Here is a 22,448-nt window from a genome sequence, read left to right on the forward strand (position 1 = left end):
ACTTCATCTATTTCTACTAAAAAATTAAAATTACCTTTGTGTTTCACATTATCAATCTATTTATTGGACAGCAATGATATAAACAATTAGAACTAGAATATTGACTGTGAAACATGCTACCAAAAATATAATGTATTTTTATGTTAAAGGAGCTTAATTATAAGAAATACAGTATTCCTTCACTTATCATGGGTATTACGTTCTAGACACCACCGCCCCCCCCCCCCCATGATAGGTAAAAATCCGCAGAGTAGGAACCTGACATTTATTTTAGTATTTATATATATTTTAAGGCTTTATAAAACCTTCCCACACACTTATAAACCATTCCCATTCCTTATTAACTTTTCCCACTCCATTATTAACCTTTTCCACACTTTTATAAACACTTATGTTCTTAAACATATTCTACACTCTTAAACCTATGTAACTTTAATAACATACGTATACAGTACCGCAAAATCCCGCGATATAGTGAAAAATCCGTGATAAAGAAATATATTTTTAAAAATCCCGTGATACAGTGAGGCCATGATAAGTGAACCGCAATATAGAGAGGGACTACTATATATCACCTATTAAAACAATGGCTTAATTAGCATTACTAAATCCAAGCACAAAATTCTTCTAGTCTGTTGGACCTGAATTTTCATTACACTCAAAACTGATGCACCACTGCATCAAGCACTCAATTTGTACTAAGCATAAAACTAACCTGCTCATTCTGAATGACTTGGCAAATACAGGGTTTACAGAAGACATGTGCACAATGTGTTATGACAGGAACTGTTAAAGAATCCAAGCAAATTGCACATTCTTCATCAGAACCTGAGCTCAGAATTAACTTCATCTTCCATATTAACTTCTTTCGTAGTTCTTCAGGAGTATCATTTCCTAGAGAAAAGGCTGAAAAATTAATTTCAGAACAAAATTTGTAATATGACTAGACAAGTTAATATTCCTTATATAGGAAAAAGTTTTGCTTGGGTAGTTTTAATTTTTTTATATTATAAGCAAAAAGCATGGTTTAAATTTGAAATTTTAAGAAAATTCAGAAGCTAAAATAGTAGCCAACCCACATGACATGTCTTACACAGAAACATCATTATAACATAATCTGCACATATTACCACAGAATAAAAGGTAGATCCGATTTGAACCTTTCATCTATTAGTAGAAATCTGGGAAGACTTCATTAATATCTCATTTCACTGGTATGAGAATTTGAGGTATATTCCCAGTTGAGTCCTATACTAAAAATAATACCTATTTGACCAATAACCTAAATTGAAGCCATATGAAAAATTTCTCCTTCTGATTTAATTACCTCTAACAAATATAATGGTGTAAACCAATCCTATTACCTACCTGGGGGAACACTGGAAGACACTGCATTTGTAAGAAGGTGAGTATGACAACAGATCTGCCGCAATCTGAGCAGAAGACCCAGGACATCTGCGTAGTGCGCAAGGACGGTCCCTTCATTAAAATACCTACAGGTAAAAATGTTAAATATTACAATATTTCCTATTATAAAACAGTGGAATAAAAACAGCATTGTTTTCTTCTCTGGAGGTCATTATCAAACCATCTTTAATGAAACCAGGAGAGATTTGTAACAAAAAGAAAAATGTATAAGAAATGGCTGCCAATTACAGTGTAAGTCAGACAGGAAGATGCGGAAAGATAGGACTGAAGATCTCAGACCTTTCCGAGCACAATTCCTCAAAACAGACTGCATGCCCTGAGGTGAAAATCAAGATCTCTCAAGTGCAAAAACAGGGTGTGTGACTGGTGGCTTGAATTCCCCTGGACAAGTTTTAATCTAAGGAGAAAAGGTAAGCTGAACAGAAACACAGACCTACTGTGTTTTCAGAAAAGACTATGGGTACAGCATTCTACACAGTAAGGAACCTTAAAGCTTCTGATCTCTTATATAAACACAAGTAAAACCTAAAAGTACTCACGTGTAACTCTGCATCATAAATAGGGATATTTCCTTCTAGTCTGGGGCACAGTAACCGCATTCCCTTCAAGTGAATCTTGCAAATAGCCAGTCCAGAAAAAACTCAAGACATTCATATATAAGTCACAGTCAGCAAAACGCAAGAGAGGGAACAAATAGCAGTGAAAGAAAACTCAGCAGAAAAATGTTGACAAAGAGCAAATAAAGATCATAACCAAGAATACGGCTATGATGTAAGACCACTTGATAAAACCATTCCTAAAACAAACAAACAAACAAACCGTAACTTAAAGCAGAAACAAAGAGCTTTGAAAAGGCAGAGCAAAGAAAACAGAGAAGAGAGATGAACTAGTCTAGCTCGAGTGGGAAAGAAATGAACCTATCAGAGAAATAAAAGCCAGCACTTGAGAATCTGACCGCTGATAAAAACATAGGAAACAATGTGGAAAACAGGATTAAGAAAAGGAAAATTAAACAGAAAGATGTAAAGAAACAGAATAAAATGACACTTACAGAAAAAGAACATCTGAAATACACAGAAAAAAATAATAATGAAACAGAAAACAATATTTAAAGACCTTTAGGGCCTGGAGTACACATATTTAAATGGTACATATGCCAGGAAAAAAAATCAACAGAGAGGTCCTTCTCAAACTGTTACAGAGCAGGTCCCCCCTCAAAAATCCCCATAGTCTGCGGTTGGGGGATGGGGGAAGGGAGCAGCTTTCAAGATACCTTTGCCTATCTATGGCTGGTAGCTAACCTCTTAGTTATGGAAATAATTTTGGTTCTTCCAAGGCCCCAAGGAGATGGGAAGGGATTTTAACTATGGAACCTATGGAACGGTGAGGAAAGAGCATACAGGGCCTGCGCAAAGTTCTGTGAATGGTCAGAACCAGTCACCCTGCCCACTGAGTCACAGGCCTCAATCAGGAATTTAAAACTAAGGCGGCAGCCATTTTTGGAGAGTTCCATGTGGTTTGCAAAAGGTAGAGGAGAGAGATCCACACAGTGTGCAAGGAGGTAGAAGAGAGAGAGAGTGGAGGGAACTACATGCAGTTTTCAAGGAGGTAAAAAGAGAGCAACATGCGGCTTTGAGAGGGCAGAGAGAGAACCATGCATGATCCAGTACAACATGGCACAGGTTTTCCTGGACTGTTACACGGGGGCTGATGACAATCATATTCCAGATCCAGAAGGAGACAGCTGACAGATAAAGGGTGGGGAACTTCTGGGCATGGTTTTGGTTTACAGCCTTTTGGGAAGCAAGGGAAATGTTGGGTCCCACGGGAAAACAGGGCACTGAGCTGAAGTCCTCACAGCCCTCCCCAGGTTGAAATATTGTAAATAAAGACCTGTTTTCCTCAATACCAGTTCTTGGTTTTATACTAAGGCGCCACGTGAAAGAACCCCCTTTCACTCTGTAACAAAATTGCTAGATTTTAAATAAAAAATAAATAAAATCAGGGTTTTCCATGGAAACATTCAATATAAAATACAATAAACCAATGACAACAAAGGTTCTGAAAGAAGAGTAATCTAGAATTTATATACTAAGCCAATCTGATATTTAAGTAGTAAGGCAATAAAAGAAATTTAGCCTAATGATTAGAGCACAGACTCTAGAGCTAGACTGCCTTGAGTTCAAAACCTGACTCTTTCAATTTAACTATGAAACCTTGGGCAGGTTTCGTAACTTCTGTCTTGAACTTTCTCAGCTGTTAACAGTAGTATAACAGTAATAATACAAACCTCACAGAACTGTTATAAAAAAGTTATACATGCAGAGCATTTAGAATACTGCCTTGACTTTGGCAGGTGATATAAATATGTATCTTCTGTTATAAATAATAGATAGTGGAAAGAAATACTTCTAAGTATTCAAGAACGGAAGAATAGGCAATATATTATAAAGGTTAAACATACAAGCTCTAGAACCAAAATGGCTCAGCTCTGAGGTTCACTAGCTATGTGACACAACACAATGAACCTAACTGCTCTGTGCCTCTTTACTTTGAAATCTCTGCTTTGAAACTCCCTGCTTCAAACAACCTTTTTCGGTATCTCAAATTCCTATTAAACCTACTTGGAAACTCACTGAAGTGCTTATGCTTTGATCTCTCTGTTTTCTGAGCCCTGTGGAACTCACATCAACCATGCTCTTGCTTGGACTAGAATTTCTCACACTCCACCAATCCCCAATCCCTTTAATCTACTTGATCAACTCCCATTCTTTGATTTTCATGTGTTATTGGAAAGGCATATTGACTTAACTTCTACATGGATCCAATACTACATACAGGAAGCCTTTCTACCACTAAAAGTCTCACCTTTTTATAACGGCTTTAAATTCAGTCTACCCTTCTTAAGTTCCTACCCTCATCTCATAAATACTTTGTCTCGAATTTCACTGATTGTTCTCTTAACGTTATTTACCCTTGACCAGGCTTCATTTTCTTTAAAAGATTCTGTCTATCTATCTGTCGGGAAGGGAGAAAGAGAGGAAGAGCAATATTAATGTGAACAAGACATCAACTGGTTGCCCTCTACATGGGCCCCGACTAGGGACCAAACCTGCCACCCAGGCATGTGCCTTGCCCAGAATCAAACCTGCGACCTTTCAGTTTGCAGGTCAACATCCAACCAATTGAGCCACACTGATAAGGGCCAGGCTTCATTCTTCTCTACCAATTTACTTTATTCCCCTTTGCATCTATAATCTTTTCTACGTTCTCTTCCTCTCGACAGTTGCCCAAATAAAACCATCAAATAATTGATCCAGAGACCAACTATCAACCCTACTATCAGTCTCCCTTTCTCCTTCCTCTTAAAAATTGTGTAAAACTGTCTATTCCACAGCTGCTACTTCTTTGCAATCCCTAGTCCTATAATTTGGCTATTTAACTGATTATACTGATTATCCTGGTGAAAGTGTTCTAAGAGTTTATACCAGTAACTTCTCTGAATTTCTGTACCCTATGACACTATTGACCATCTCCCCTTTCTTGATTATGCTGTCTTTCCTGAAATTCTGTAACAGTTTTCTATACTTTCTTCATACTTCTCCCCTTGATAGAACCGCCTACAAGTGGCTTTTCTTTATTTTCTTGTTTCTTGAATGTGGATAGTCCCCCAAGTTTTGGTCCGTAATAGGATAAGACACATGCACGCACGCACGCACACACACACACGCATACGTTTTTATCTACTTCCGTGATACAGAGTCAGGAATAAAAGCAAGCAAGGTCTTCTGACTAGCAATTCATGTAAACTTTATATTTTTTCCCAACTTAAGAAATTACTTACCTGGTGAATTATAATATTCATCCAACTATTAATTCATAAAAAGTAGTTTAAATGTAGTTGAAGAAATAATCTTTCAGTATGCTACCGAATTTATTGCTAACATATCTTAAAAATGCTATTCAGTTGAACAGAAAACAAAAAAATAAAAATTATTTTCTAAAATGGCTTTCTTTCAACATACCTTCCAATAGTATCTCTGCCTTCATTTTTCACAGTCTGATAAATCTTTCTCTCTTCATCTGAAAGTGTAATGTGCTGAATAAATACTTTACGTTCTGGTAACTCCAAAACAGGTTTTCCTTTAATTTTGCTTGTCTTTGTTCTTCTAAGTGTAATATTTTTAACTAGGGACTGTAAACGCCTTAGAAAATTAAAAAAAAAAAAAAAAAATCACTTAACTTTTTATTTCTATATAAGTTGATTCAACAATAACAGAAAAGAACATTTTAAGCTATTAGTGTTTTATAACCTTAAAAAGATTTTAAAAAAACTCTTATTTAAGCTTTTATCCTATTTGATAATCATAGACATATTCTACAAATAGAAAATTACAGCAACAAATGCACTGAAATTTGCCCTCAATTCAATACCTGTCACAGTTAAATCTTTACATTTTTCTCCCCATTTTTGTTCTAATCACTAATCTTTTTATTTCTCATTTCTTCAGCTATATCACCCATACTCAATACTCAAATTCTTAATAAGCACCTATTAAGCAAAAGGTATTATACTAAATATCATAAAAATATAAATGAGTAATATCATACCTTCAAAAAGTTTTTTCAGTAATATGAAAATCATGGTACATAAATAATTGCTATAAGGCAAAGAAAAAATTAAAAACACCATGTAACAACCCAGAAGAGGGACAAATGCCTTCTAGGTTCTACAGTTCTATACTCCCCCTTCTCAATATCAAAATTAATGCAGGCATATCCATTTTTTAAGAGAAAGTTTTACCTAACATTGAAATAGAAACACAATTTCTGAAATTAGAATTTAAATAGCTTGTTCTAAGGAATCAACTAGACAGTATTGCAAACTAGGTTACTGAATTTTGAACCTTTTTCACTAAAACACATAGTAAGAAACACATTTTACTCCATCCAGTAAACATATACACAAATATAATACATAGACATACAACAGAAACAAACATGTATGATGCACTCTGCTTTTTCCTTAAAACTTCTACTCTATTTCATTTTTTTATAATGCTAGCTGCCATCTTTTTAAATAATTTCAAAACCTGCTAATGAATCCCAAATCCTCTGTTTGAAAACCAACATTATAGGCAAAAAACTTAAAATACATCAGTCTAATACCTTGCAAAATGGCTACCACCAGGTTGAATTTTATGTTCTCAACTTTTATCTGTCTCCACCACACCAGAAACAACGTTCTCTTATAAAACTTGTTGATGCCACTATACATCGTTCTATCATTCAACTACCACTATATAAAACTATACAAGATGAGTTATAAAACTTTAGTGCAGATTGGACTCTCAGAGCATATTAAGTTTTTCCTGTCACTACTTAATCTATTAAAGGTGGTTTCATACAAAGACCATAACGCTCTCTGCCTTTTCTTTCTGTTTGACTAAAATCATAGAAATGGAGGGTTTATGTTTTAGTGATAGTCTTCCCAAACAAGAATCACTAGGTTCTGAAAGTCAAAGGCATGGAGCTGTAAACACATTTTGGAGAGGAAAGCCAATAGCCAAGTTAAAATATAACAAAAGTGGAAATCGGTTCAAGCTGCTATCAGTTGTTTATAACTAATATTAATCAATTATTATGAAATTATTTACCTAAGTCCTCCTTCATCTCCCATTGTGACAGGGCGCTGGATTGTTCTATGCCACCACTCTCTATCAAGAAATGGCTTAAGTTTTAAAAAGGAAAGAAGAGACCACAAGTCCTTTAAAGAATTCTGAATTGGAGTACCTAAAAATAACAGAAAATTGTTATAATTCAGCCATCTAGCTGAACTGAGATAACAATTGAAAATGGACACTCTGTACCAGGCATACCCACATCAAGCTGTGACTATAATCACTTGTTAGACATATACACAATCTCAAAATATAGTTTTGCTCAAATTTTTAGCTCTCATTCGCTATAATAGCAAAGGAAACGATTACAGATCAGTAAACTCAACTTTCTTCTCATCAAGAACATCTGTGTTATTTGACAAGATCCAGCGTGTTCAGGGTGGTATGGCCTTAGTCAAGAACATTTGCTTTATTTGATTTCTAAAACAGCACTAGTAAGGACTAAACTAATCTGAGTTTATATTCTTTTCCCCATCCTTGAGTAAAGCAAACACACTCTAAGAAGGAAAGTAGAAAAATCAAGATACTGACTGAATCTCCAAGGTTTAAGAATAAGTCTAGCAGTTGTCACATAAACTAACTATAATTTAAATGTTGCTGTATCATGGGCAATTATAAAGAACAAGTCAAAATATTTTACTAAGTGACTCCCATGATTAATTTTGGAACCATCTTTACGTCTACTTGAAGTTTACAAAGTTACCTCACTAACTTAATAATACATACTTGGGAATTTAAAATATATATATATATATATATATATATATATATATATATATATAATGTTATCATTACCTGTCAATACCCATCTCCTTTCTGCTTCTAAGTAAAGGACAGCTTTAGTCTGCTGAGCATTTGGATTTCGTATGGCATGTCCTTCATCCAGGATCACTCTCAGCCATCTTATGCTATGTAACGGACTATCACCTTTCATCTGAAATAAATGTTTCAAAAGAATTAAAAGCACAGAAAAGTAAAATAGTATTTTATGTAATTTGATAAGTAATATGAGTTATTATTCTCAAAATCAACTTACTATATGAATGGTACTGCTTTAAGCACTGCACACTTTAAATTGTTGAATGTGCACAAGTTTATGAAGTATTACTACTCTTTTTCTTTTTTACTGATGAGAAAATTAAAGAACCAAGGTGTGAAGTGTGTTGTCAAATTAACAGCTAGGAAGTGGCAGAGCTAGCATTCACACTCAGGTAGTCTAGCTTTCTGCTATGACCTTGGTTCAATACACTGAGCATCTCTGCCTCAGATTAAAACATAGTGATAATATAAAAATTACCAGTTATAAAGATTAATTTGACTATAACATAACTACATTCTTACATGTAAAAGTAAATGTTCTTATCAGAAGACTAAAATTTTGGTAATAAGGTATTTTAACTTAACAACTGGAATTAGGGGCAAACAATTGACTTCTAAAATAAATTTGGAAACTCATGAATTTTAGCTACAAAAAAGCTTATTTTTTAAAGCTTATTGATTGAGACAATCAATCAAATCATTGTGACGGGCGGAAAGAAATATTCTAGAATACTCAAAAGACAAATAATTTACAAATTTTTATATATACTTAGTTACAATTCAAATTTAAAATTTTAAATGCAAGTGTTCTAAATTATCTAAAGTCCAACTTTTTTTACAAAATACTAAACCACAATTTCTTATATATTTTAAGTATTTAGAAAGAAAATAAAAGAGTATAAAAAGCCTAAATTTTAGAACTCTTTAGAAACCTGAAGCATATTCTTTAAATTAAAACTTCTGAAAATCTCTGAGTATCAGCGTACTTACTCCATAGTCATGAGTTAAAATATTGTATGTAGTCAAAACAATATCCTGTTTTGAAAGCAAAGCTGGGTCTCTAATACGATCAGGACCATAATAAACATAAAAATTCAAGTGCACATCTGATTTTATATGTTGTCCAAACTGGTCCTAAAAAAAAATTAGAAATATTTTGAATAATAAGATTAGTGTCAGGTTTAATATGTGTATAACAAGTACTGTCCTGATAGTAGTGTCACAAATCACACTGCTAAGATTACATAAAAACAGGTTTCTTGCAATATAAATTAAAATAACAATAATAATGATACTAAGCATTATTTTATTATCAGGAAAACTGGCATTAATAGTTAAAACTGCTATAATAGTAAACATTACATAAATTTTGCCTGGGCCCACCAATGACCAGCCACTTCATTTTTAACAGAAAAAAATAACAAAGCTTCTTTAAAACAGTAATTAGTTTTTTTTAAATTTAGTACTGTAACACAGGATCTTTAGAGCTTCCAGTTACTTATTGGACTTAAAAATATCAAAGTTAAACAGTAAAAGAAGAGCAACCAGTACTTTCAAGATAGAAGGCAGAGTCAAGCTCAGTGTCCACTTTCATTCAATATAAGCCTACTATGTGCAGGCATTAAGCAGAAGGATAGCATAGCTAAAAAGAAAGATAAGAACTGGTCCCCGCCCTCCTTGAGGTCATGATCAGTTTATAAAACTTGAGTTTTGTTTCTTTTTTTAACATGGTAAGAATATATGTGGGTGAGACCAAGCAAAAAGAAAAACAAACAAAAAACTATGATTAGAATAGACAGAAGACACCAAAGGGAAACAGCTGGGAAGCCATTTAGGTGAGAGACAATGAAGCCCTTAACCAAAATGGCATAAAAACAGAATGGAAAGAACAGGTGTGAAAGAAAAGACACTCAAAAGGAACTTAAGGAACTTGAGGACTAATTAAATATGGAGTATCTTCATAAAAGAAAAAAGGAGCTGCTATTACTTATAATGACTGTCTAAAAGAACTGTGATAAGAGTTATAGGGAAGTTTAAAATAAAGAGAAAGAAGATATAAAAATTAGATTGAGTATTATTTTAGACATTTAAAATTTTGAGTGTCTACATTATATCTGACTAGAGATGTATACTAGGAAAATTTAACTATTGGCCTACATTGCCAGTGTAGACATGGATTTAAAGTTTTCAGCATACAATACATGAAGCTATAGAAGTAAGATTTTCTGAGAACATGTACATTGACAAAACAGAGCCTATAGAACACCAATATTTAAAAAGCAAGCTTATGCTTCCACTGGGAGATATGATGTCTGGGATATGATTCGAAATATCCTAGCAAAAATATTAAAAAATAAAGCAAATTTTGAAATTCTTGAATCTTGATGAGTAAATAAAGATCTCATTAAAAATTTTCATAATGGCCCTGAGGAGTGTTGCTCAGTTGACTCGACGTCATCTCATGAACCAAAACATTGCTGGTTTGGTTCCAGTCAGTGCACATGCCTGGGTTGTGGGTTAAGCCCCAAGACGGCACATGCGAGAGGTAGCTGATTGATGTTTCTCTCTCACATCGATGATTCTCTCCCTCTCTCCTTCCCTCCCCCTCTCTCTAGAATAAAAGGAAAAAATTTTTTTTAATTTTCATAATGCTTAAAAAAATACTACACTTTAAGGAAGAAGAAAAGGCAGACTACCTAGGAACCATAAGAGAAGAATAGAGGTGAAGAAAAATGGTGGTCAGCAGGATGGGGTAGAAAACAAAATTTTGGGAGAGGTCAAAGAATATCAAAGTTTCAAGAAGAAATACAGCCCTGACTTGGGTGGCTCAGTGGATTGAGCACTGGCCTGTGAACTGAAGGGTCGCTGGTTCAATTCCTGGTTGGGCCACATGCCTGGGCTGTGGGCTGGGTCCCCATTTGGGGGTGTGCCAGAGGCAACTGATAGATATTTCTCTGACTCATGGATGTTTCTCTCCCTCTCTTCCTCCCTTCCTTCCTCTGTCTCTAAAAATAAATAAATAAAATCTTTAAAAAAAAAGAAATACAAGGCCAATTTAAAATATTTAATTGATGTTAACTCCCTCTCTTTCCAAGGTTTAAATATGGCTTACAAAATAAGATACAACAAAAAGTAATAACATGGAAACAAAGTCAGGGCAGAGGGAAGGAAAAACAGAACTCAGGAGATATGGCAACAGCAAGGTCACTGAAGGCCTTCACAAAAGAGTTTCTTGAGAGGTTGGAGCAAAACCAGACTACTGTGAGCTCGAAAAGAGAATGAAAACTGAAACAGTAAAGGCAAAAAGAGAGGAGAGGATATAACATGAAAAAGTAAAGGGGAAAATGCAGAAAATGTTATCAAGAAATCTGGCAGAAAAAGAAAGCAGAATGAATCCAGTGTGAGAAAACGGAATCAGCGGAATTGCTTTGAAATGGAACAAAACATATTTGTAGAAGCTTTAAAGTTGAAATAGAAAAAATTTTTCTGGAGAAAAAGAACTAAATATTGAGTTTCTAGTCACTGTGCTAGGTTATATGTTCATGTATATGTATGTGTGAATGAAGTAGGTATTATTTCATTTTACATTGGGAGTATAAATTACTGATCTTAATATCCAGAAAGTATTGGAAGTGAGATTGGTATCTCACTCCTTTAACTGAATTCTTGCCCATGTTTGAAGACAAAGAAGTGGAAATAAAGTAGTTCTAGTCTACTGATTAGGGTACCAGGTCATTTACTTGGGGGCCAGGAAAAGAAAAGATTGTTGAGATATATAATTCTAACTCTTGGCCAGGAATCCCCATATATCCAACCATGCCTCATTCCTTTAAAAATCAGTTTTTCCATAAACTCAGTAGGCTAGATTTTGCCAAGGTTTCCTTTCTGAAGTTTACATTTCTGAAACTTTTGATGTTTTCCAAATATAAAATTATAATAAAACACTGAGTGCCCATTTTATAAATATCCACACCCAAGCTCTTAAAGAATCAGTTCTGTTTTTTATACCTCCATTAATACTTGTAAATCTTACCCTGAAACTGCCATTCAAGTACCCACGTACTACCCTTCCCTTGATGGACCACACATCAAAAGAAAAGGCATTGTTTCGTTGAAATTAAAAAGAGCAGAAGAGAACTAAAACTCATTCTTGTCCCAAGAAAAAATTAGCACACTAATCAGGAGATGGTCTAATTTTAAAAATAAATAAATATAACAAAAAATTAAAAGATAAATCAGAAAACAGGCTACATGAAAGTCAAGAAGTTAACACCACTAAATTTGACAATTAAACAATAACTACTAATTTTTTCCAACGTAATTTAGAGAATTAGTTGGCAGAATTCAGATTACAATGAGTTAAGAAGTTAGTAAGCAGAAGTATTAAGTGGAAATGAAACCCCAAGAGGTATGACAGTGAAAGAAAGTAGCAGAGTAACAATTTAAATGTGAGATAATCTTGAGAAAGTATTTAGAAATGAAAAAGATCTGAGTATGTTTCAGGAAAGAGCCAGTGGGGACAGGCTGAATAAGCTGACAAAGGAAAAATAACAGATAAAATGCAAAGGCTGGAAAAGATGGAATCCAATGTGTAGACTAAGGTATTTGTCCACCTCTGAGATTAGAGGAGGAAAGACCAGCACAAAGGCAGATAATCTTGGAGGTAACAACGATGGAAGTTCATATCCAGTGGACTTCATGTTCACAATGCTTCTACTAGTCATTATTTCACTATAACATGCAGCATGAAGCTCAAACTGGAAAGGAAACATAACCAAGCTGTTCCTTACACATAAACACATACATAAAGAGATTCCACTCCAATGCAATGTTTTAGAACAGCAAAACTATCTGGAAGAAAAAAAACACATTTTCTGGCGGGCAGCCTTAAAAGTACAGTCTCTAAAGTCAGAATGTTGGAGACCATATCCTCATTCCATCATTTATTGGCTGGATGACCTTAGGCAAATTACTTAATTACTCTGTGATTCAATTTGGTCACCTGGAAAACGAGAACAGCTGAGGACTAAGTGAGAAAATCTATAAAAAGAACTTAGGGAAACACTGAGCACATACAAACTCACCAAATGTTATATGCTGTTATATAAGTTGTTAGTGGAATTCTTAGAGGTTCCAACAATAAATGTGGTGTTAAATTATACACATTTCCAACTTTGGGGGACAGAGACAACAGAGACAGAAGTACAGATCATGTATAGCAACTAATGATGTTTTTTTCCTCTACTATAAATCTTCCAAGAAAAACTGCTTTGAGCCCTGACTAAACAGCTCAGTTTGTTGGAGCGTCTCCCATAGACAATAGGTCACGGGTTCAATTCCTGATCAAGGCTGCATAAGAAACACTACCAATTGTTGTTTCTTTCTCTCTCTCTCCCTCTCTCTCCCTCTCTCTCTCTCTCTCTCTCTCTCTCTCTCTCTCTCTAAGCAATGGAAAAAAGGTCCTCTGTAAGGATTAAAAAAAATTGTTTTAATTGCTTTGATTTGGCACTATCTCCAATTCACCTAACAATTATTTGAACTTAGATATAAAGTGCTGACCAAACATATTTCTTCCAATATATGGCTTTAACAGAATACTTTTTATTGTAAAAGACAAATATAAATTATTTCACATTTTTAAAAGGTTGCAAAAACTTACAATCCAGTTGCTTAACACAGAAAGTGGGCAGATGATCAGTGTTGTTCGTGGTCTCTCTACATCAGTTTTCTTTGAACCCTCTACTGCAGATGCCCCTGAAAGAATAAATCAATGACACAAATGGTGTTTTTTTCACAAATATATATGAAATCAATGAAGAAATGACAGTAAAGTGCCTCTTTATGAAGAAATTAGGAAGAACTAAAATGAAGCAGGTAGACTTCTGTTTCCAGCTATGATGAAGTAACAGCAACTAGATTTTAACCTTGCCACTTTAAACAACAAAATATCTAGATAGTGACTATTCACAGGAGGACGTAAAGAATTATGACTGGAAGGAAGCACAAGAAGGAAGTTGGGAGTATCTACTAATATCAATTAAATTATTCATTATATGAACATTTGTTTTATGCAATTTTCTAAATTTGTGATAGCCAGATGCCAAGATGGCTCCCAATGAAAATCCATTTCCTGATAGTCACAACCTTGTCTAGTCCCATCCCACACTCTACTAGGGTTGGTGCGTGTGACCAGTAGGATATGTCACTTCTGAGATTAAGTTATAAAAATGCAGCTTCTCTCCCTTAGATGCTCTCTCTTCCACTCTCATTCTGATCACTCCCTCTGAGAAGGCCAGCCACCATGTTGTGAGGACACTCAGGCAGCCTATGGAAAGACACCCTCCTATTTTATTTCCCATTTCTCTACTAGGCAGTGTTTACATTATATCCAATATTTCACTGATAGTGCATCAATGAAAACTATTATTTCATGTTTCCTTGTACAAATCTAGAGTTCTAGGTGGTCTATCTTCAGCTGCATTATATTTGGTCTAGTTGCTCCCTATGGCAATTTACATTCCCTTCTACAGTACACGAGGGTTCCAGTTGGCGCACTGAAGATTTTTGAATGTAAATATGATGCGTGAGACAATATCTCATTGTTCCTTTAATCTGCATCTCCCCAATGATTGGATCTGCATATATTTTCCTATCTTTATTGGTTACTTGGGTTTTATTTCCAAGAATTTTACGATTTATATTCTTAGGGGCTATTCCCCTATTGTATGATCTTTCTCTAATTGACTTGTAGTGGGTTCTTTACATAGTCTACATATTAATCCTTTCTAAGTTATATTTATCACAAATATCTCCTTCAGCCTTAACATTTTTCAATGCTTATGGTGGTTTCTGATGCATGGAAATTTTAAATGTTAAATTAATTTTTTCCCATGCCTTTGTGTGTCTTTTTTAAGAAATCACCATTTACCATAATATATGGCTTCTGTTGCCTCTACTCACTGATTTTCCTTTCTATTCTGTTTCTCTTCCAAAAAATGTTTATTTTGGTTTTATCACAGCTATGATTTTTTAAGTTTATCTCCTATATTACGGCTAGGTATCTGCAATAGAAAGAGACTTTTTGTATGAACTTCAATTCTACCTTAATTTCACCTCAACTCCAAGTTCAACATTTCTTAAAATTCCTAAAACTGGGGTCAAGAATAATCCATCTGAAATACCCACATTTTCTATTCCTATTATTTGATTCTGAGACCAAAAGTTAGCTCTTTTTCATCATTCTATATTAGTTCAAACATCACCTTCTTAAACAGGCTCCTTCAGTCAATCTTTATTTCACTATCCTCCTTTATTTTTTTCACAGTACTTATTATGTGTTCATTAATTTTATGCTTTCTCCATCATTAGGCATAAGTTCCACAGAAATATATTTTTATCTGTTGTATCCAACATGTAACACAGAAGAGACTAAGATACAGATATAACTTGTCCCAAATCTCTTAACCCTAGTTCAACCTCTTTCCATTTCAAATATTTAGACTCCTAATCAGTACTGTTTTTCCTAAAAATTACAAAATTATAATAAGTAATAAAAACCACTAATATTCTGATGTGAAAAGCAAATTCTACTTATACCAAGTAGTAAATCTTTATAATTTAAATTAATCCAAATTAAATTAAGTTTTAAAGCAGCCATAAATTGTTCTTTGCCTTCACTAGACTATCCCTGCTACCCAGATGAGTAAGGAACTTCCTCCCATTAATTTTTGACCTAACTAAAATAAATAAAATAGAAAGAGGTACTAGACGGAAAACATATCAAAACATAATTTTTAAAAAATGGGATTATAAATGTTTTTCTTTACTTTTTATGCTTCTTATAATATGGTTTTATAACTTCTGTTACTAAAATTTTTTTTTTCATTGAAAAATAGAAAAAACGGAGACTCAACCTGAGGCCAGGAAAAAATGGAGTTAGGGAGAGAACCACGACAGCTGTCGTCAATTAATGAAATACTCTGTAAGGTTTTAATCCAAGTATTATTCCCAGAAGCCTTTTTGGAACAAGACAGAACATTCATTTGTTGGTTCCCTAGTGCTATGACAGTGCTAGGAAAATAGCAATGAGCCAAACCAGACACAAATCTGTTGTAAGGATACATACATCTCACAGGGATAACAGTCAATAAAAGATCACACAAGTTAGTGGAACATTGAGGTAAGTGTGCCAAATGATGGGTAAATATGATTTTATGATTTTGCCCAAGATACAAAACTGGAACCAATAAAGAGAATATGCAGAAATTTTAAAAAATAGAAAAACAAACAAAACAAAAGCTAAAGAAATAGCAGACTTACTGACCTTTTTTCAACATTTTCTTTTTTGTTGAAGGGGTAGATGAATTAAGTGCACATGCAAACTCTGCATCTTCTACAATCTTAGAAGATCCTGCTGAAGTATAAACCACAGAATCATTAAGATATTTGAAAACAAATTCTCTCCCGTGCTTAGGTACAGGTACTTTCTGAGGATAGAAAACAGAATACCACTTCCACACTACCTTAAGAGCTTATATTATTTTAAAAAGAATAATATCTGGTAAAAAAACAAATCGTCTCTTCTGATACTAAGCATATCTCTCCAGCTCAGAGAAGGAATGTAGTCATTCGCGATAAACTGTTGTTGTTCCTGAGGAAGAAATGTGAAAATAGAAGCAGCCATATGCAGTGATTTGGCTCCCAGGTGGAAGGAGAATTTTTTTCAAGGAAACAGGTGTTTGACTTTTAATGATAAGGATGGCAAATTTTCAAATCAGTCTATGGTGATGAGTAATTTTCCAAATGCAGTACAATCTCTCAACTAATTAGGAATACAATATGATCTGATTTAGAGGAAAAGAAAATAAAGAAGATGTTTTAAAAATAAAGGGAAAAGTAAAGATACTAAATGATTATTCTTACATTTATATGATAATGCGAACAATATTTCCAAGAACATACTCCTACCCTACTTTTGAAATTATAATTTAAAAAGATACGAATAAGGTTCTACTGAAGTCATTTTATAAGTATTAAAAAATCATTTTGTTTTCTTTAAAGTTTTATTTAAATATTTCTCTTATATTTTATTTTGGAACTAATCTTCCATGTGTCTCATTCATTTAACACCCCTGGTAAGCTCCCTGAATAGTTCAAATGTAAACTGTCGTCAGTCAAGTTTAAAACCTATTACTAAAGAATTCTGAGTCTGAGAGATACAAATCAAAGGGGTTTTTCTTTAATAATTTTTAAGTGTAGATTATAGATAGTGAGATGTATATACATACCTTTTACTCTGCTTTTAGTCTCTGATTGTGTATTTTTCAGTTTGCCTACAAACAACCAAACGTAAATATGCTCACAGAAGGAAATTAGAATATAAGACACAGATAAAATCAAACCCATTTCATATTACCTTTCATTTTCTGTGGCAATTCACTAGTTTCAGTTTCCTCTGAATCGCTGCTTTCAATATACTGGACAGCAGTTTTTCTTCTAAAATTAAATATATGTAAATTTTTTATCAATGCAAAAAAAAAATGATTTTAAATAAAAATATTCTTACTGAATGCTATACAAATGCTTTCTGGTCTTTCCCCTGCTTATATTTTGCATAAAATTCATGTGAAACTTTTTATTTGACAAATGAAAGTCAAATTTGCTAAAAGTATTGTGCTTTCATAACCAGATACGTTTACTATACAAAATGCAGTATCACTATTATTAAAATAAATCTGAAAAAGTAAACCATTCTAAAATAATAATTTCAATACTGAGTTCAATTCAATAAAAATACTTACATAAAACCAGACAAAAAAGAAATAAATTATTCTTATCAAAGAAAACACTTCCAATACAATGAAATAAGCAGCTAAGAGGCAAATATATAATTCTTTCACAATGAAAAATACTGTAACTTTTGTGTAGAAAATGTATAGTACAGTAGTTAAGTGCCTAAGGACAATGGGCTCTAGAGTCAGACTGCACAGATTCAAACCCCTACTCTGCCACTTATTTGCTATGTGACTTCAGGTAAAATATCTAATTTGATTCTTTTATGCCTGTTTCTTCATTTGGAAAACAGAAATAAAGATACAATCCACTTCACTGGATAAAATATGTTAGCACAAACAAAGCCCCTAAAATACTGCTTGTTGCACAGTAAGTATACATGTATTAGATATCATGTGTGCGTTGGTTGTTGTTTTTAGTTTTTCCCACAACCTCATTATTATTATTTCTATGCCCTTCAGTAGGATCTGGCCTGTTAACCAGTTTCACAGTCAAATCAGAATTCTCAGATTTGGTATTTAGATGAGAGGAAAACTGGTAAGCCCTGGTTCTGTGCTTGGTGCAGATAGGTTTTAATGATAGAGAACCATTAACAAAGCCCTAGTTTTAAGATTTCTGCTAGTGAAAGAGCTAACAGATTTGAGGTTACACAGCAGATATTGATGTACAACACAAATATGACAAAAGTCAAGTATTTAGATCTACTTCTGAGGGTAAATGAAATTTATAGTTAACATATTCAACTTGAGATGAGAGGGGCATTATGTGCTTTATTCAAATATTCCCTCTAGTCTACATTAATAAAATACTCTCCATAAATGACTTTACCAAGTCTTAGTTCCACTAAATGTAAAGTGAGAAAGAACTGAGATGAGCAAAAAGTGCTTCTGTCAAGCCATCCAATAAATGTCAGTTTTCATCTCCTCAAATTCATAAAGAAAACTCTCTTAAGTTTCAACAAAAACAAAACACCCAGAAGCTAGATCTTAGTTCCTACATGTAAGAAACAGGAAAAAGGTGGTAGAAAGCAAGTGGTTAAAAATTACCAATTCATTTATTTTATAGATCAGTACTTTACCTATAAAAGGAGAACAGCCTATCTGCATAAATCACAGTGAGTTTTGTCATTTTCAAATAGAAGAGTGTATTTAAAAAAACTACGTAGATATAATGGTCATCTATGTATAAAAATGGAGAAAGAGTTTAAATAAATATATTACATATAATCAAATCATAGTAAAAGCTTACCTTTTGGAGCGGGAGCTAGACAATTCTGATTTGGGATATTTATTCTTTCCCTTGACATCTGAAATACTGGGTTCTCCACTACATCTAGAGTCTCCCATTTCAAAGAAAAGGACATATATAAAAATATTAGTAAATTCCTAGACTAGCAGTATCCTTCGTAAAACTCTGGTTTTCCTACTCAATAGTACAACTTTTTTAATTTGTTACTTTTTTGTTGAATCACAACTTTCTTAATATCTTCATTCCTGCTCTTGCAATTAGCCAGCTACTCTACCTATTTTCTATTCTATTGTTTCCTCGCTTAAAAGTATCTTCAATTTTTATACCCATTCTTTCCCCTGTAATCAACCAACCAATCCCCACACTGGCTGATTTTCTGCCTGTACGAAGGCAGCTGACAGCTACTGGGAAAAAAATGAATAAGTAGATATTATAAATTTATATTTTCAAGTCTCAGCTCTCACCTTGTATCTATCACTTAGCAAATCTCTTATGTACCACATAGTCTCCTTGCCCACTCACCAGAAAGATCAACTTTGGATCAATTCTCTGCCTAGATTCTTAACTCCTTTTACTCCTAGCAGATGATCTGCTTTACTTTACAAAGAAAATCAGATGTCATCGTCTATAAATTCCCAATTTTTCTACCTTTTTACTCCCTCAATTATCTACATTTTTCCTGAATCATACTTTCCTTCCAATGCCTAACGCATCTACCTATTCTCTTGATCTCATTTCCTCCCACAGGCCTACAAAGTATTCTCTCCATTGTATCCAAAATCTTCCTATCCATAGATTTCTTTCTTAAACTAAAAGAGACCAAAAAAATAAAATAAATAAAATAAAATGCCCTCAATCCTGCATCCCTTTCCAACTATTTTTCTATTTCTCTCTCCTAGCTCAAACATACCAAAGTACAAACAGCACACAGTTATATTTCCAATTCAACTACTATTCTTATCTTAAAGTACTTTGTTCTGCTCTAACCAATCTTCAGAAATTAATTTTGTGAAGTGATTGCTAAATCCAGCCATATAACTGCTAAGTTCAGAGATCTCTTTCTTTTTCTTCTGACTTCAGATTTTGTTTCTAACCTAACTTCCTTTCCTTGTCTGCTACTATCCATGCACATTACATTATAAATACCATAAACTACTCTGAGGTCCCCCAACAAAATATGCTCCATGGTTTGGGTTTTTGTTTTGCTTTATGATTGCTTTTCACAGGATATTTTTCTCAACCAAAATTGCTCTTCTTTAGTTCTCTTCCTGGTGTACTACCACCCAATGCCATCATCACCTCCTTTATGAAGTTTTTCCTGACTATTCGTACTCATGAAATTCTTTAGAAAAAAAAGAGATCTGAAGTTTTTATACAGTACAAAGCCAGAACTGGAATTACATAATTAAATTAGAAAAACCTCAATAACATATGGGGTCAGATTCAAAATTAAAGTTTACCTTTGATTAGTCCATCTGTATTTCCACTGGTATTCCTTCCTCCAAATTTCATAGATTCATCATTAATATTACATTCCTGGATGAAAAGGCATATTTCTTATATAGTACTGCTGTCAGTTTTAAATAAGCTTAAAATGCATCCTATTTTATATTGCTTTACTTTACATAATAAAGACTATTTAAATTCTTACCCCATCCTGGAGCAAAGGGGGTAAGTACATTAAGTAAAACGGAAAACTACACAAATTGATTACAACTTCTTTCACAGGTACCTCAAAAAGAAAACCAGTGTGTCTTTACCTTTCAAACAGAATACAAACAGCAGATGTCAGTAATAAATGGCATATCAATAACTATGAGAAACATTCAAAAAATGAGAGTTACTTTAGAATTAAGAGGAATTCTCAGACTACAAACTTTCAAAATAACAGTCCCTACAGTAAATAATAGTTCTTTAATGAGGCTGCCAATGCCTGTCAACCTGACTCATTCCTTTTTCCTTCATATATACCCTTCCGTTTCAAAATGCATCAATGTCTATACACAAGTACAAAACCTTCTATGAAAGCAAAACTTTATAGTACTTCAAAAAAATATTTTTAACTTGCTTAATTCTACAGGTAGAAATGACAAAGAAAATGGGGTTTAATTAAATTAATTTTTGCAAGTTTAAAAAGAAAGGTAGGTATCATATTTTAGTAAATTAAATCTGAGAGTGGAGAGGATTGGTAGGCAGAAGGACAAGTAATTTTTGCTGAAAATTAGGGTTAATAACAGATTTTTAAAAACAACAGAATTTTAAGCATCTTATAAATTCCCATTCCAGTTAAAATTTACTAAAAATGTGACTGAAAGAAGATCCATCCCCTTCTGATGGTATCAAAAAAATTCAAAATTAACATTTTTAGAGATATGTAGCCAGAAGTTATTTCACATAATTAATTTTTTAAAGCATTAACTCCAAGGAACTAATGTAAAAAATGTTTTTCAAACTTCTTCAATAATTAGTATAACCATTTATATTAAACAATATGCAAAAATGATCTAAAAGTTTATCCACAAATAAAAGATGTCTTTTACATTATTCTTTTTATATTAAATAATTTTCGTCAGCAAGCTTTTTCTCCAGATTTCAATGATAAACTTTCTACAAAGTACAACCTATCCAATTATATTACACTCTAGCTAATGAAATTTAAATCAATGACATATTGCTATGTAAGCTTGGAATATCTAAATCTACTTGAAATACTGGAATTTTCATTGTAATAAATTATAAGCTAGAAATCACATTTTCGGCCTCAATTTCAATTAACGTATAGCAAACTATCCTAAAACTTTCCAACTACACAATACCTTAAATGCCTGCATAAATCTTGGGGGGAAAAGGGGAAAGCCTTATTGATAATAGGTAAGTTTTAAATTGATAATTTCATTTTAATAACCAAATGTGAAAATAACAGAACATAAAGCACTGGGCTTATTCAAGATAGAAAACTGAATCTCAGACAGAGTTAAAACAGAGTTAAACTCCCAATAAAAGTACAAAGAAGGAAATGCAGTGAAGTGCAGAAATTAATAAAACAGAATCTCAATAAGCAGTTGCAGGAAACTGGTGTGCAGCCTCTTTGAAATATAAAAAAAATAGAAGTCTAAAAAATACATTTTTGCACAGATCTTTTGTTTAGTTATTTCCTACTTTAAGTTCTTTGAATTTTCAGCTCAGAACAAAAAATATCACGTCATTTTAATGACATTTATTTTCCCCAAAAAACAAATTCAATTTAATTCTTAGAAATGGAATATATATTAAGCATATATACTATATATATATATATATATATATATATATAATTAAATATCAAAAGTCACCTATATCTCATCACTAGGATATAATTATCCCTATTAATATTTTGGCACATATAGTGCAAAACTACACTTAGACATACATAAATATGCATTTACAAAATGAGGACTCAAACATACTATACACAAATTTATACCTGCCCTGCACTGCCAG

At 33.3% G+C, this 22,448-nt stretch overlaps 1 protein-coding gene across 4 annotated transcripts in view; it reads right to left on the reverse strand.

The window, feature by feature from the left end:
• The window catches only part of HLTF (helicase like transcription factor), a 47,058-nt gene that overhangs the window by 9,613 nt on the left and 14,997 nt on the right, over positions 1-22,448 (reverse strand). The window contains exons 9-20 of one of the 4 annotated variants that reach the window (XM_090275702.1): positions 20,429-20,504; positions 18,969-19,059; positions 17,344-17,423; positions 17,216-17,260; positions 16,252-16,338; positions 13,588-13,682; positions 8,919-9,062; positions 7,905-8,043; positions 7,086-7,221; positions 5,454-5,633; positions 1,369-1,493; positions 716-894 (exon numbers count right to left, since the gene is read on the reverse strand). In XM_090275702.1, coding sequence (XP_090131828.1) covers positions 716-894; positions 1,369-1,493; positions 5,454-5,633; positions 7,086-7,221; positions 7,905-8,043; positions 8,919-9,062; positions 13,588-13,682; positions 16,252-16,338; positions 17,216-17,260; positions 17,344-17,423; positions 18,969-19,059; positions 20,429-20,504 — 1,377 coding nt within the window. Of the gene's footprint in view, positions 1-715; positions 907-1,368; positions 1,494-5,453; positions 5,634-7,085; positions 7,222-7,904; positions 8,044-8,918; positions 9,063-13,587; positions 13,683-16,251; positions 16,342-17,215; positions 17,261-17,343; positions 17,424-18,968; positions 19,060-20,428; positions 20,505-22,448 lie in introns of all 4 variants that reach the window. The other 3 variants (XM_090275692.1, XM_090275697.1, XM_090275688.1) reach the window with 3 other exon arrangements.

Source organism: Furipterus horrens, unplaced genomic scaffold (assembly GCF_987537825.1).
Source record: "Furipterus horrens unplaced genomic scaffold, mFurHor1.1.pri manual_scaffold_1, whole genome shotgun sequence".
Classification (NCBI taxonomy): Eukaryota; Metazoa; Chordata; class Mammalia; order Chiroptera; family Furipteridae; genus Furipterus; species Furipterus horrens.